Here is a 17,573-nt window from a genome sequence, read left to right on the forward strand (position 1 = left end):
GGATTTGATTTCGATTAATAAAATTGCTTTAGTCGATTGTAAAGTTAAATTTTGCTTTAATTTGTATTATTTTGCAATTTCTAACATATATTGTAAGTAGGAAATATATTTGTTGGTTGTTATCATATTTATAACTAGATAAAATAGTTCTATTAGTTGATAGTTAATCAAGTGCCTATCTTATGCTTATTCAACGATGGTTGTAACTTCACCTGGCGGTCGTTGGTTTCATAAAAATTTAGATTCGATTGTACTTCAATATGGCGAACCGCGACAAAGGACGCAAAAAGTGGGGTGGATTTTCACAAGGTACTTTAAGAGAAATAACATTTTCACGGGATTGTGTCAAAATTTTATGGTGATTTTGTGAGCCAAATTCATAAGTAAATAGTTATAGGGCCTGCAAGTCTCCAGCAATTTCCGTTGGATAAACCCATAAAGCTAACCTCAACCAAACAAGCTAACCTAAAAGTATAGAAAGCATTGTAATATGTAGTAGTTTACAAACATTTGTTTCTGCTAGATCGAAACGCGCTAATATTCTTAATTATTTATGAAACATACTCTAATGCTATATAAGTGCTTTAAGTTAACGTGAATTATGTAACAATTTTCTAATATTTACACTTTAATATTTAATTACTGCCAAGAATGTAAACAGGCCATAATACGTTTTCCGTATCTTTATGTTATCGTTTTTTCAAACGTTTTTTCTTTTATCTTAAAACTTGTACACAATGTGTAGTTCAATTTAGTAAAAAGATCTATGATTTTTAAAAGTGATAATGCAATGACAAAGAATCTAGTTTATCTTCTATAATAAACGGAATGTTTATACTAAGAGCTAATATATTTGATTACAATAATCTTTCTAAGTAAATTTATTAGCAGTGTCAGTCAATAGTTTCGCTATTTATTACATATATCTAATAAAATATTGAATTATTACAGATATATAATATTAAATTATAAGAAATAATACTTTATAATTGTATTGTACAGTTAAAAATTGGTTGCTTACTAGTAGGATTATAATCATTAGTAAATATTTTTGGAAATCTTTCTTGGTAATGTACTGTATACTTTCAGATAGTATACAAAGCTTTAAGTTGGAAAAAGAAAAATCAGTAGGAATGCGTGGTGGATGCAATAGAGCACCGCAAGCTTTGTACAGACCAGGGAGTGGTCCACTTCGAAAATCTGAGAAATTTGCCGATGACTTTGATCATGAAAATAATTCACAAGTAAAAGCAAAGTCAACATCCGTCCAACATCGTTTAAAGCAATCGCAGTCTAATAGATGCAATCAGCTGCACCATAGTCCATCACCTCCTCATGCAGAAAATCTAAATGAGAAATTGAATGATATGCATATTAATTTTAAAAATGATAACAGTGATCATGTGTTGGAAGGTTTTAAAAGTAACTATGGTGGAGATCCAAGAAGGAAAAGCAGGAAGCCAGAACAGCAATTGTACGTACCTAAGAAAGTGAAGGAAGCATTGGCAGAACAGGATGTAGCGAATAGGTGATCTTTATTATTATCAGTATAAAGTTAACGCTTGTTTAGGAAAAGGGTAATTAATTAAATTTATAAGTATATAGAAAAAGATAGCATTGGTTTTGATATCTATATACCAACATTTATAATTTGTTCATAAAACAGAACATGAATCAAACATAATATAAATTTAGGTATAATTCTAGATGTGAGGTTTTTTTTATTGCTTTAGAAAAGCGACATTATCTTTTTTACTTTGTGCTAAAGTTTTTTGGGTTTATTAGGTTTGATCGTGATCATGAAAGAGAAGAAAGTGAAGATCGTGATTCTCATTCCAATCGTAGTTTTAAAGTTCATAAACATCGTAATCGTTCAGATGGTCGTAGTGGAAGAGATGAACACAATAAACGATTTTTGGGTAACCGCAGGAATCATACCAATGAAAATGAAGAGAGTTGGAGATCGGAGTCTCCATTATCTGCTAAAAATTATGGTAACAGAAGAGATAATCTTAGAGAAGTTAGACAGGTTAGGAAATGTATAATTTGCACACTCGTTTTATTCTAGCTACTTAGAATTACCATATTAGATTTTACTTAATTGTAGTCTATATATTTGTTATGATTAGGGTTCAGAACCGCTTTTTGTAACACCGAACAACCCAAGTGATTTTTCTCGTACTCGAGATACACGTAGTGTAGAACCCGCTGGATATCCTGACAAGTTTCAGGGAAAACCACCTTCAGGCAAAAAATGTGTTACTAATAAGCTAGAGTATCTACCACCACGTTTCCAAAAGAAATATTTGATTGACAACGGTTTAGCACTGCCTAACACTTCTCTTGGTTCTACAGTCGAAGAGTCTTGGAATGGCACTACTGTAATGTATCAAATAATCTTAATATTTTCATCTCTAGATAATTGTTTTTAATTATTAATATTACTTAATATTCTATGACATACCATAATAGGGATCATCATCATCAGTTTATTATCCACCTGAAATTCAACATTCTCAAACTATGCAAAACTTGCCAACCTCTGGTCCATTACCTCCTCAACCTAGTTGGTCTAATACTGTACCTGTACGAAGTAGGGGTAGAGGTAGACTTAGACCAGAAGAAATAGAAGGTCCAACCAATACGTTTAGACCCGTTACTCCGGATCAAAGCTCTGCTCCGAGTTCCAGATCTCATACTCCCAGTCAGGAATATACGAATCGGTAAATTATTATTTATGAAATACTGATAGTATGTCAACATAATTTTGTAACATTCTTTTTTCATATAAAACGGTATATATGTATGAATGATAATAATTAATAGGTCTTATGATCGTCGTGGTAGTAATAGTACTATGTACACAAGTATGGAAAGTTTAAGTCGTGCTGATAGTGTAATGATGCCACCATCAATGTCTACATTATCTAATTCAAATAGAAGTCAGATTTCATCTGAAGAACGTCATAGTGCATCATCTCCAATTCCTTCACAGCACCGTACTTATAATATGTAAGATTCAAGTCTAATCAATTAGAATAAGTAAATTTAGTTTTTCACAGGTTAAATATAAATCTTTTTATTTATAAAGACAAAGAGTAAACAATTCCAATGAACGCAAATCCATGGAAAAATATCGTAGTCAGCAAATGCTAAGTCCATCAAAAAGTGAACCGTTTAGTCCATTACCTGATAGGTCATCAGAACGCACTCTTGTAAGTATCTAGCTAAACAAGTCATCTAGTTTAAATAATTTATGTTATATAGATATTATTTTTATCTCTGTTTGTAGGATTGGAGTGAAGAGGTTGAATTAAATGAGAAATTAGAAGCACAACATCTGAGCCGTAGTTCATCTATGCAAAGTTTACGCGAAAGTGTAAGTTTATCTGGATTTCAATCAAAAAGAGAGGGCAACAGACGAGGAAGAAGAAAGCACGATAAGAAATCTACAGTTGATTGGTAATTAGATATTAATGCAGACTTACTATTTGACTCTTTGTGCATTAGTAAATGATCTCTTTTTTACTATTTTACATTTTTTCTTTTAAGCAACAATAGTTCGGATAAAACACGAGCGAATAGTCGTGATTGTCAAAATAATGAACAGAATAGAGAGAATGACAGTTATAACAATAATCAAAAAAATAGTCATAATTACAAAAGATATGATCATAGAAGACATCGCAGTATAATTCAACGTAGTCGTGAATCTAGTAAAGACAGAAATTATCGTAGTAGCAGTCGACATTACGAAGAATTGCATAGACCAAGGTGAATGATAATTATTTTATAATGTTCTCTTTACACACATACGCGCACGAACGCACTCACGCATGCAGTGAATATATGCAACATTTTTTTTAAATCTGTCTAATCTAGACCAGCAGATCGACATTTAGATGAAAATTGGAGAACTGGACGGAAAATGTCAATATGCGATTCAGATGAGGGAAAACAAACTCCAAAAGTATCTTCTCATACGATCCCTACTCCTTCATCAAATACAAATTCAAATTCAACAATACGCCAAGCTTCTCCTACAGGGTATACCAATACCCAACCACCAGGGGTTTTAGTTTTACCAGAAACCAATCAATCACCACCTAACCATACTGTTTCTCGGCAACAAGGGTCTCAACAGCAACGAACGTTGTTTGATCCGAATAATCCTAATAAGCCTATAGTTGTTACTTCTCCTGGTAGTAGAGCTGTCTCACAGAGGTAATTACGTTATAATTTTGTGTTTCTATATTTAAATGATTGTTAAAAAATTCATTATAATTATTTCCAGAGAGAATCAAACATCATCTCAAACGAGTATTCCTGTTTTTCAATCTCATACGGGTATAGCGCCTTATAATAATTTTCATGCAGCATCATTAGACGGAATATCTTCACCACTTATGATAGATCAGTTCGGCAATATGAAACCTTCTTGGTACGACCCATATTCAGAAAGGTAAGTTATTGGAGTAAACACTAATCGATATATTTTTACTTTAAATAGTTTTTAATATTTCTATGATAATATTTTAATGTGGTTAACAGTTTCCGATCTGCAAAAAATCCTTGCCTTCTGCTGGATATAGGCAGAGCTGACTTAGAATTACAGTGGATGCTAAGTTCTGGTGGTTTCATAACAAATTGGGAAAGGGTGTCCTATATTAGACACTTTCTTCAGGATAGTTTGCTAACATTGCTTAAGACTGATATCAAGTTCTGTCAAGCTGAAAATGCTGAACAACATTTTTGGAAAATATTGTTTTATAATATGATTGAAATGTTGAGGAAAGGAATGTCTAAAGATAGTCCAGAAAGCAAAGAATATTACAAAAAGACGATGCTGAGTATAATTGATGAGGGCACTACATATTTGGAAAATTTAATTACAGTACTTGAAAATACGTATGACTTCAAGGTACAAGCATTTCTCGCATCATCCACGTTACCTAAAGGTCTTGGAATCTTAGGTCTAGCCTTAGTGAGCGCACAAAAAATATTCCTGTTTCTGGGTGACTTAGCAAGGTACAGAGAACAAGCAAATGAAACTACAAATTACGGGAAATCAAGACAGTATGTATATACATATTATTTAATACTTATTATACAAGTGGAATGTTTAATTTTGTTGGAATTTATTTATTTAAAGGTGGTATTCAAAAGCACAACAAATTAATCCAAAGAATGGAAGACCTTATAACCAACTTGCTTTATTGGCACATTATGCTGTATGTATAGCATTATACCATATTGTAGAAAAAGAACTACTGCTTTGGTCATAGCTAATTTCATATGTTTTTACAGAAACGAAAATTGGATGCAGTATATTATTATATGCGATCTCTTATGGCATCGAATCCTTTTCACTCAGCTAGGGAAAGTTTGCTAGCACTTTTTGATGAAAATAGAAAAAAGGTATGGTCACAAGATATTTAAAACATATTAAACATTTTTTGTTATGATACTAACGTCAACATTTTAATTTTGTTTTGCTCCCAGTATCTACATTATGTAAGTAAATTTCGATACTTGGTGTGAGTCCTTTAGATATCATACATTACCACGGCCAGAGCTTTAGTAGATATTTTCATTCTATAATTTCTGTTCTCTGTACACTTTTCAGTTTTTATGCGAATATTTCTATGCACTACCGATATAACTTTCATTTGTAGCATAATCATTTATTCAGAAAGAAATGATGCAGTTATAAAAAGTATATTCGCAAAAGTATTTGGAGTAATTAAACTTGCAGTAGATTCGAGGTGCAATGGTCTAATGCACTTTCTTCATCTTTTTTCACAAAACAGTTCATGTATCTTTTTTTAGTTGCTGCTGCAGTATGAAAAAAACATATTGGCATGCATTCTTCTTCTAGTCGTAGGAAGCTATTATTTAATTAAAAGATACAAATAATATACATTAAGACTGTTTAAGTTTCAATTAGGAAATTTTTAAATATTTGTATCTTTTAAAAGTGTAGTTGAGAGAATATGATCTTGTATCAGAATCTGAATCCTTATTAAGATCAAGGACAATCATTTGGTACTACTTCTCATTAATTATCTCTCTCTCTCTCAATTACAAGATGCATAGCATTATTTATAATTTAAACTAGTAACGATATAAAATGTATGTACTTATGACACATGCAATTTTAACAGTACGAATCTACGGAACGTAAACGTAAGGAAGAAAGAGAATGGAAGGAAAGAGCCAGGATGAAAGAAAAAGAAGGAGCAAATAACGTTGGAGGAGGATTACGACGAGAAATCTGGTTTCATCCAGGTGGTAGAAGAGTTAGGCGTACAACTACTGCAGCTAGTACGACAGATCCAAGATTGGCACAAAGTGATTTAGAAGAATTAGCACAATTGACGAGTGTTGAGGTAGATTAATCAAATTTATTAAATTATTACATTTACGTAATTGTTTATATGGTATTTAAATAATTTTAGAATTTAATAACATTTAGTTTTATAATTAAAAAGAAATAATAATCTATAGTGAAAATTTTTATTCTATTAACAGGTGAATAAACGTTTTGTCACATCCTATCTTCACGTACACGGAAAGTTGATCACCAAAATAGGGTAAGTACTAACATCTGTACATCTAAGTCATATTTTGTTTATTTAAATACGAAAAAGATACTTTAAAAGTATCTATTATTTGTGTTTTAATTTTGTTTCTCTCAATTTTTCTCTGTTTCTCTCTTCTCTCAATTTTTCATTGTTTCTCTCAAAAACATGTAATGAAATAATTGAACACAAAAGTGCTCATAAAATTAGCAGGAAAAAATGTTGAATGATTTAAAGACATATTTGTAAATCTATGCAGACGAAATGCACGTGATTTGAAAGGAAGTAGGTCGTTTAATTAACAGCTAATACGTGTCAGCATATGTGATGCGTAATCTATTGCATACATCTTTTATTTTAAAATATTTTTTCAAATAGATGAATGAATTATTTCGAAATATAACAGTTAGGTGTTAGAACGATAATATTCGTAGAAAGATCTAAGGAATCTTTTATTACTGTTCGAAGAAATGTCGAAAGGTATGTTTTCTGTTATTGTTAAGTTTAAAAAGTCATACACTTGGTCGTTTTCAATACTAGTGTTTGTAGACATATTTTGGATAAGAGTATAAATTATAAGATGCATACTAGTGTAGAGTTCAGTAGCAGTATATCAGAGAAAGGATTCTGAGTTTTCGGGTACGGTTTTGTGAGCTCGTCTATGCGAAAAAGGATGTGTGTATATTTAGGCTGGGTAAATAATGGAAACAACTACTTGTTTTGAGTAATTACGTTTAAAAAAAAAATCATGAAATTAACACTAAATATAGCAATGCTTTAAGTATATCTATTTCTACGACAGCGGATCAAATGACCTATCTTCAAAAAATCATATATTTTATGATGTATGTATAGCAAGAAATATACCATTTATGTAATAAGAATTCTTGACTCACCAAATAGCACTATAACTTGTAAGAAATTCTGCCAAAAATTTTACAACCAGTCATGGTATATTTAGTATTAATGCAAAAGAAGTAAAAATTAGTGTTGTAGATAGGATAAAATTGATAGGATGTAATCTACGAAATATGGAAGAAAATTTTCGTTGAATTTCTAGTAAAATTCGTCTTGGGAAAAATTGTTGTCTTTTAGTAATCAAACATTGACTTTGGTCTTTTAAATTTACTTTCTTTTCATCTTGTAACATGTTGAATTTTTGTTACGACCTTGCGCTCGAAAATGAGTTCCCTCTCAGGAAATCTCGCATGTGCATAAGAATATTTTTCTTGTACACTTACATACTTCATTCTTCGTTGAACCGATCTCATCTTACTAAAATTATTAAATTTAACTTGTCAATTTATTATGTTTTATTTTTTTAAATTTTGGGTTAACTGGTATATTATTTTTTAATTTTTGTCAGATAAACATCATCTCGTATCTTAATTTTTTAATCATCGTATTAGTAAAAGTGACAATTTAGATTAATAGAAGGCTTTCTTCAAGTTCATGATATTTACGAGCAAGTTAGGAGCAGTAACTGGACAAGTTATGTTCAAGGAGTATGTTTCAGTTGTGGTTGAAGGGTCGTAGTGATCGTGTAAGCCAAAGATGGAGGGCTGGCGTGTGAGCTTTCCCCTTGGTGGTGGTTTGATGGTGCGGTTGAACGCTTGCCCGACTGCCCGACATTTGCATCTCGTAAAGAATGTATAGTTAATCCTTCTCTATTCCCTTTTTTCATTCAAGACATATCGGATAACAAAATATCGAAAAATCAGCTTCTTGCTTCCATCTCGCTTTCCTCTTTCTCTTTCTCTCTTTGACTGTTCCTCGTGTTTACTGGATGTGACGTTCGCAATAGGCTATACTCGGTACCCTTTGTTCAGTGGCTACCTTGCCGACATTACAATCGGTTGAACCGTCATCTCATCGACGAGCATTCAGATGCATTTGACGTTTTGATAAAGATGTTTCTCTCTGTCGGCGTGAAATTGGAAACCGTTTGAATACGCGTACGGACAAACATCTCGTTGATTCTTTGGCCTATTGCTTCGAATCGACCAGTTCGTATTAATTTGTATCGAAGAGAGGAATATCGTCGACATGTCCTAGCGAGAATGATAATCATCGTTATATCGGTAATCGAAGAATATAAGTACTTACATACATATATATACCCAAGCGCAATTCAACCGTCTGAAAATTGTTAATAACGGCGGACTCGTCAGGAAAGTGTTAATTGATGATCTCCTGGCGCCAGGACTCGATTATCCCGGCAAAAACGTTTTTGCCAAGGTTGTCGGATAATCGTGTAGTCTAACCTTGTATCCGAAGACTATATCTTTTTTTACCTTAGATAGAGCGACGTCATTCTCGTCAATAGGGTAGCGTTTTGTATTATTTACAAAGTGAAACACTCTCAACTCTTTTATTCGATGGTAATTATATTTAAGGCGAATTCTATTGGGTAGGTATAGACAAGATTATGTTTAGCTTATTCGTCGAGTAATATAGGATGAACATATAAATTAAAGGGTATCGTCGTATTTTATACGATATTAAAGGATACTAAACTTGAGAATCTTACTCGTTTCGTTATCTCTTGGAATAACCGATATTTCGTGATGTATCGAGATATAATAACGATTATCTTCTACTAACTGACAAACATCATCTATATATGTTACCGTGAAAGACCGAAATTGGAGAATGTCAAGATTCACATGGTTGCTTGTCAGCACATACCAAATACGTCGGTGAAAGACTAAATATTTAGGTTTATTCTTATACATTAATATTTCGCACATACACAAAGCGACCATGTAAATCTTGATATTCTTCAACTTTGGTTTTTCACAGTAACATATACATTACTTATCAATAAATTACCGGACACTTGTTCTTTCGTGGAGATGCATCTATATTTAAGTATTTATGCTTTGTTTAAACAGTAATTTTAAGATATACATTTGACGTATCTACAATATTTCGGTATTGATCGATATATTAATAATATCGAATTACGCTTGATATATATTTTTGAATAAACAAGGAATGAAGCGCTCCTTAGCGAGATTGTCCGAATCTCAGGGTTCCATTAGCAAGAGAATAAGGGTTGGTCAGCTCCAGCGTAACATCCTGGGCGGCGTTTTCTTTCTCGTTAGTAACCTTACTCAAGGTATGATCAGCAACTGGAACGAACAAGCGGAGGAACGTAGACGAAGTTTTCAATTTACTCGGAGGGCTCCGCACGCTCGCGCGCAACATAATTGGTTCTGCGATCAGGAAGTGAAGAAAGAGGAAGAAGAGAGGAGGAAGAGAGGAGGAAGAGAGGAGGATAAGGAGGAGGATAAGGAGGAGGATAAGGAGGAGGATAAGGAGGAGGAGGAGGAGGAGGAGGAGGAGGAGGTTTGCTCCCGCGACCTGTAGAATACACTTACGATCTATAATTGGAATTGTTACTGAACTGGTGCCATTGGTTAGGCGGTTGTTACCGCGTTGTACGTGCATCGTATGGACTTACCTACAGGTTTCTTTGCGGTCGAGAAACAGAGAGAGAGAGAGAGAGAGAAAGAGAGAGAGAGGGAGGGAGGGGAAGAAAGAACATATATGTATGTGCAAGTGGAAAGGTGGGAAGAAGAAGCGGGTGGCTCTCGACGCTCGATCGCATGCTTTTCGCTCTCACTTCGCCCGCTTTTGCCGTGTCCATTCGTTGCTGCTATTATTGCTGCTGTTATTGCTGCTGTTATTGCTGCTGTTATCGTAATAGATTTGGCTCATTACCAATCGGCCAACGTCCGATTCTCTTGAGTTATATGCTCTTCGGTACGACTTCGCGCGTTACCTAGCTTTTCCGAGATTGTATTTCATAGTAGTTAGAATCTCTTTGCTCGATTGTTTTAACAAAATTCATTTAGCAAAACATCTTTTTCGTATATTGTTCAAAAACATTTTATTATAGCTAGACATTTTTACGAACGTCTATTTGATTTATTAAAAAAAAATCAAAATTTCTAATATTTTCTTGTATTAAATGCGTATACTCGGGAAGGATGAAAATAACATGGTTGAAATTATTGCGTAACATATCCGTTGTTCGCTGTTGCAAATACGTACGAGTTGAATTTTCTTATTCACTCTATTCGAAAAAAAGCGAAAGGAACCGAAGAGAGAAAAAAGAGAACAAAAAATAGGGAAATAAAATGGTAAGAAGAACGGAAAAGTGAAGAAGCGAACGATAGAGACAGTGCGCGTGCGTTACATATACAGACGCAGGAAGTTGAAGAGTACGAGTGTAAGGTACAGCGTAAGGCCTCGGCTGGTAACATACATAGCTTTCTGATGGTCGTTTACCTGCGGCCCTCGTGTGACGACCCCGCCCGCTTCAAGGACACCCTCAGATACCGCAGCTTCGGATCAGAACCCGAGCGTCTTCAACGAACGACCGCGTGTATGCATCTTCCTATAAGACTATCTGGATTTCTCTTGACCATTTGATGGACTTTGATCGACTTCATTGAACTACTTTACCTTTCGAACTGACTTTCCTGTTGACATTTGATATCGACGCTGATACAGATGCATCTGTATTTTTTTTCGAATCTACTTAAGTTATCATGTTGAAATATTTTTTCGTTTTCAGGATCCTTTATGTAGAAGAGTTTCATATTATATTAAGTATACTTATATTGTCAAGCCGATTTTCTATTACCACTTCCTTTTCTTGAGAACATAGCTATACGAAATTTTTTGATTCATGAAGAAAATGTTAGGAACGTCGGATCATCGGTAGTCTCTACGGTGATAATTAGCGTTGCAGGTGATAGAAAGAATGAATAAATTTCTGATACATTGCTTTCCGATTTTATCGTGAACGTTACACGTGTCGCCTAGAACTAACATGCAACCAATTATGGGACTACATCGTACTTTGATAGTTAACATTAACAGGGCTTGTATGTACAATGTACATTTAATCATCGAACTTTAAACCGAGAGATAGGTAGTTCATTCATGTCACACTAATTTTACATTGATAAATTTATTGTTTTTTGTTCAATTCTTTGATGTACTGTTTAGTAGATCATAATTACCGCTTTACGATAACAAAAAGTTTCTCTTTTTCTTTTTCTTTTTTTTTTTTGGAAGGGAGGAGGACAATTCGGGCATTAGTAAGTTTCCTTTGTAAACTCACTAAGAACACACAATCTTTCTTTGGAATTATCCTCGTAAACGTACCGAGTTATTTTAGTCTGTCTGAGATCTTAATTAACAATCACATCTTATGTCAAGCGTAAAACAAAAGTACCGGAATACCGGAGAAACTTGATTTCCAGAGATGCTACGACACGAGCCTATTTCTGTTATTTTTTTTGCGTCATAAAGGAAAAGCATTGCCATTGAGTTTGTCTTTGCTAATATAAACGAAGGACGTTTCGACGATTTTCTGCTAAACGTTTACACGCGATTTACTGTGAATATCACGAGGCAATGCACGATCGATAATGATACTTTATCGTCAGTAAAACAGCTTTGAGGGCGAAGAACGTTGTAACTGTTGTGGCATTTTGATCAAAGAACGTTGAGCGGTTTGATGGTTAAACTCCGATTTAAATATTGTAGTTGAAAGTGTAACTAAAGAAGAGAAAAGGAGATAAAGTTACCTATTTGGAATATTTTTTTGTAATTTTGACGAAGGAGAGATGCAGTGTTTTTTGACATCGAATATTTTTATTTGTAATTTCCATAATAATAATAAGAAAGATGATAGCAAAATAAAGGAAGAACAATGTATAACCGAACTATAATCACTCATTGATTTATGATTAGCCAAAATTATGCGTGAAAAGTGAAGGTTATAAGTTTCTTAAAGTTGCCTAATTAAGAATTAGGAAAAGACAGATTCTTCTCTCGTAATAGGCGCGTTTTTGTTTTTTTTCAAAAAAATTTCATTAACCAAATATGTTTATTTTCTTTTTTATTTTTGGTAGTTAAGATTTCAAAAAATTTCGATTTGACGAATATATAATGAATATGGATACTCATGGATCTCTCCAATAAAATTAATGCTAAGATTCGATTGAAAAATTTCTATAATATAAAGTAATTTTTGCTCACACACACAAAAGAGTACTGAAAGCAAATTACTCTTAGCAAACATTTAATCTCGCTCATTTTCTTTTACAAGACACGATAAAAAAGAATATTATATACTTTATCGTAAAATCATGTTGCTAGAACGACGTTCTCTGCTTTGATAATAACGCATTAAACGTTAACTTTGATCCGAGCATAGATCGGTGTTGAACATTTATTGCTTTTTCAGGCATACTTTCTTTGCTATTTGTGGAGTAGATAGAGGTACGTCAACATTGTAAATGCGAATTAAGTTATGATAATGAGCAAATAATTGTACATCATGCACATCTCTTCTACATGTCGGTATTCATAACTTTGTCCGAGATAGACTGAAGATCTTGAATCCCGAGTCATCTCTCGAAGCATTCTTGCGTTGCTCGTAGCTACGCTCAAGCTTATCCATCAAAATTTTATTCTTGAGTACTTTCTGTATTTATTTATCTTTATTTCGTTAATGTTAATGTTGTGATAAATAGCTATTGACGTTAAAATTATATTTGTATAAAGTTAATTAGATGAATAAGTAACTTTTTAATCTTAATCTTTCGATTTATTGAACGATTAAATATAACATTGTATGTTCGTAATATAAATTTATCTGATATGTTGGTATAGTGGCGATTAATTTTCAAAGACGTAAACAAATTAACATTCTTAACTGCAGCGTTCAATGAATTTTGATCTTATCTCCGATATCGTTAGTGCGGGATATAAGCCTTACGATTAATGATATTTATAGTAAAAGTAATAATATTAATAACAACGTTAGCAAAGTGTCTTGCTTACAATTTTCGTTTGATAGTTGGAACTTGTGCAAACAGGAGGTTGTGTACTATGTGATTGTGACGTTTACCAGTGGATAGGCAGCACGTTTTCTAGATTTTGTAATTTAGATAAAATAGCGTGAATTATCTTTCAGCTTCTAGTCGACTATGATGTACGATCCCTTCTATTAAATCGATCGTGCTATATAAATCATTATACATGATGATAGAGAAATCAAACGTTGAAAACATTATAAATCTTGGCTAGCGATCTCATCAACGTTGTTATTTATAGCCATGAGATGATTTTAAAGGGTATTCTTCGTCCCCTCACAACAGCACATTTTTTAGAATTATATCCTTACACGTTCTCGGCATCTCTTGATCCTGACGGCAGTCGTTCCTTTCGTTATATTTTCAATGTCGACGTCCGAACGAATATTTTTTAGAATATTCTTTTGGAAAGATCATCATAAGGAATCTCCTTTATCTTGTTTCCCGACGTCTTCAGACGTGAAAAATAATCTTCTTTGGGTCTAAAAATATACGGTGTTACTGGTCTCCACTTTGCCGATCTTCTTTTTTCCTCTATCGTTCACCCTTTCAAACGGTAGGCGGTCCTGGATCCTGAATAAAACTACCAAGTACAAATCGTGTCTGATCCTGGATAACGAGTTCTAGATTTTAAAGGCCTGCGTGTTTCATGTTGAGATTTACACATACACATACGCGAGCTAACTTGTAATGAAACTTATTTAATTACAATTTTTAATATTTTCATTTACTCATGCATATGTAAAGTATAGATATATTTAATTTCTTCGAGAGAAACTAGTGATGATAATGTATAAAATGGTGCTTATATTATCAATGCTACTTAAATTTTCATTCAAATAAGAAAATATTTGCAAGTCTACATTTTTTATGATTCATTTTTTATTTCAACCGAAAATTTGTCTAACTCCATATCATTTTAACACGTATATTCGAGAATTGAATCAGCGTAAAACATTGCTATTCTCGGTGGGGTCTCTTGGTGTGGGGTACTGTGCGGTAGCGTTGGCATTCTGACCCTGAGATTCTAGCTACACGACGACCTTAGCGTGCTAAGGTGATTTCCTGATGTTCGATGTTTGCCTCCTTCTGATGTTCTCAGTTTCTTATTGAGAAATGGTCGATGAAATAACAGTAGAAGGAAAGACAGTAGACTCGAAAGATTTATAGTATTATATTTATAGTATTTAGAGATCGTCGATTACGTGTACATTTTTATTGAAAATTTCTTTTATTAATTTCCATCGATTATGTGTATACAGAGATTATGAATAAAATTATAGAAGTTTGTAAATGCATTTGCAATCCATCTATCAAAAGTGACGAAGTCTTCTTCGTTGTCCTGAATAGTAATGTAGAGGGATGTATCTACGAAGAGAGAAGGCTAAGAAGGAAGCAAACGAAGAAGTTGGAAACTTAATGCTCGTGGTACCGCAGCCACACCGTTGCTATATCGGCGAGGAATGGTTATAGTGCCCGGCCCACGCAATCCGTGGGTCATGGACCATGATCTATGGAACACGCCGGAATGCCCCGTTATGCGCTAAAGTGCAAACTTGTTAGTCATAGAGTTACTCGGTGTCGATGGGACTACGGGGGCTGCCGTGGGGGCTGCTTGATGCGATGGTCCGCATTGGCGGTGTGACTGGCTGAAGAAAATGCATGAGCCAGGCTGTCCTCTTTATATCTATCTTTCTCCCTCCCTCTATCTTTATCTCTATCTCTATCTCTATATCTACTTCTACTTCTATCTCTATCTCTATCTCTCTTTTTCTTGTGTATGCAATTGTGTGCACACACAACTGCCCGCTGCAACTCCGTGACATGGCGACCGTGGATCCTGGCCGTATGCCGTTATGCCCTAAAGTGCAATTCTCTTTCTCCTTCCACTGGTTTCACCTCCTTCTTCTCCTACACTCTCTCATCTCCGTAGCTCTGGGTGCTATCGGACCTTCTTGTAATTCGTTCCTTTCTTTTTCGTATATTAAACTAATTGCTCGCGAATATAAGAGGTTTCGGTACAAGGTTGAAAAATGATTAGGGATGCTGCTTATGTTTTTAATAACATCGGTAATCGCAATGATGTCGACGAAACAGTGATAAAAACCTTCGCTGATGATCAGTCTCGAGTTTCTAATTGCGAGCCGTTCAGTGATGTGATCATTTATCGTTTGCTTCCTAGGTTATTCGAGATTTTCTTCATTGTAACGGTCTTACGTTTTTTATCCCGATGAAAAGAGAAAAATCAGGTGAAAAAAAACAATTTATTCACAATCGACTAATTGGAAGGATCGGTATCGTAAAGACTGGCGCCAGTATTTTTTCATGCTTACGGGGACATTAGAACTTGGTACGTTATCGTAAGAAGTATATTTTTTTTATTCTATGTAAAGGTATCTTGAATCATTGCAACGATATGTGCTTCAAGCTGAAAAGAGAACCGTTCATTTATCTTTTTGTCCACGTGGTTCAATCGATAGTAGAGCTATCATAAGAGCAGCCTTATTAAGATCTCCTAAGTTACTTTGGTCGTATCATAATCTCTTTTTTAGTGATCATAAAACTGCCATAAACTTAATCGGACTGCAGTGGGTATGAGGAGACATGTTTTTCAATTTGCGTCAACATGTGATATTGGCTGATCATTACTATTGGGATAGATAATTTAAATATCAACCTGTTATTTTTTTTCGATCGGTTATGCTCGATATATTAAACGTTTTATTGGAAATAGTACGATTATCTTTATGATCTGGATCTTGTATCCAAAGTACGAACTAATACGATCGAATTGAACGCGTCTTTACTCCAAATTTCGGATCTTGAAAGCTTTAGTTTCGAGATTATGAAAGGGTAAATTTCGTTGACCATACTTGATCAATGATAACTTTTAAAATTAGTTTTTGTCTAGTTTTTCCACGAATGTGATTTGTTGGTAAGCTTTTGTATTTTTAATTTTTTTTTATTAACTCTTTCCGAGTTTACTTCGAATATCAGTTTGCTTCGGTCATATCGAAATACGTTTTCGTTTCCTCTCATAAAGTGAAACGAAGATATAACGAGTAAGTCCTCCGCTTGGTAAAATAAACCGAACGACTAAACGATTGTGCAAGAAACGTTCTTTTTACTGATAGTTGTAAAATAAATTTATTACCGTACAGACCGTGCAAATACGTAATTGGATATATTAGGAAGAGAATTGAAGAGGCCGATTAAAGGGTTGTTCCTTCCATCCAATGACTGGGCACTAGAAGATGAAATAAATAAGGCCAGGCAATCGGGACACGAATAGCCTTGCAGTACGGTTGCGATATTATCTTGAAATTGGAATATTCTTGGATCTAACAATAAGTGCAGATCGTTAATAAAGAAGTAGGCTTTACTGTACCGAGAACTCCAATCAAATATCGATAGAAGGTCGTCCTCTCGTTTTTACCCTTTTGCTTATTCTTTATGCGTTAGCACGCAATTATCCTTTTTAATTGCAAACAAGCGAGCTTAATCGAGAGGATACGGATTTATTACGAGCATGGTGTTTCGTTTATTCTCTTTTCATGAGGATGCTGTTCTATCAGTAACGGTGTTTGACGAATATAAAATGGCCGTTAAAGCGGACAACCGTGTGAATGCATCTTGATCAATTCCTCCGGCTGGAGTATCTAATTTCAGTAGTCGCGTTGTTCGTGGGATAGCAACCGCGTTAACTGCTTCTGCAACGATCTAAGCACGCTCAGCGCACTTAGTAATCGCCAGCTTCGTTTCAGCGATTGGAGGCTGATTACCAGTGGTCGACCTCAAACGTCTTTATATGCTCTGACTCCGGTTTTAACTCTCTCTTCTCGTCTAGAATAGGTGCTATAAAAATCGTGTACAAGCATGATCGAGGAAGGGAGGTCCTCGATGTACTCTTACGATCTTTCGTAAGAAGAAGATACCGATACAAACTCCTCTTGGTTCACGGGAAAGGTCCGCTTGACGACGAATCTGTTGTGGAAAGGCATGGGGACGTTTCTTTACGGTCTGATCGAGAATTCTCCGTCGGTTAACGGTACGTCGACACGTCGCACGACCGATCGCCGAGAGGTCGAAACGA

General features: G+C 34.5%; 1 protein-coding gene across 1 annotated transcript in view; it reads left to right on the forward strand.

Annotated features, from left to right (window-relative positions):
* The first annotated feature begins 204 nt into the window (after nucleotides 1-204).
* The window catches only part of LOC122523279 (telomerase-binding protein EST1A), a 93,904-nt gene continuing 76,535 nt past the window's right edge, over nucleotides 205-17,573 (forward strand). The window contains 17 exon segments of the mRNA XM_043644944.1: nucleotides 205-309; nucleotides 1,090-1,528; nucleotides 1,786-2,029; nucleotides 2,130-2,381; nucleotides 2,473-2,723; nucleotides 2,827-3,012; nucleotides 3,092-3,215; nucleotides 3,293-3,462; nucleotides 3,553-3,774; nucleotides 3,883-4,224; nucleotides 4,295-4,462; nucleotides 4,552-5,076; nucleotides 5,153-5,231; nucleotides 5,308-5,418; nucleotides 5,503-5,514; nucleotides 6,165-6,389; nucleotides 6,532-6,593. Of these exon segments, the coding sequence (XP_043500879.1) occupies nucleotides 261-309; nucleotides 1,090-1,528; nucleotides 1,786-2,029; nucleotides 2,130-2,381; nucleotides 2,473-2,723; nucleotides 2,827-3,012; nucleotides 3,092-3,215; nucleotides 3,293-3,462; nucleotides 3,553-3,774; nucleotides 3,883-4,224; nucleotides 4,295-4,462; nucleotides 4,552-5,076; nucleotides 5,153-5,231; nucleotides 5,308-5,418; nucleotides 5,503-5,514; nucleotides 6,165-6,389; nucleotides 6,532-6,593 (3,461 nt within the window). The 5' untranslated portion in view covers nucleotides 205-260.

Source organism: Polistes fuscatus, unplaced genomic scaffold, assembly GCF_010416935.1.
Source record: "Polistes fuscatus isolate 324 unplaced genomic scaffold, CU_Pfus_HIC Scaffold1, whole genome shotgun sequence".
Lineage (NCBI taxonomy): Eukaryota > Metazoa > Arthropoda > Insecta > Hymenoptera > Vespidae > Polistes > Polistes fuscatus.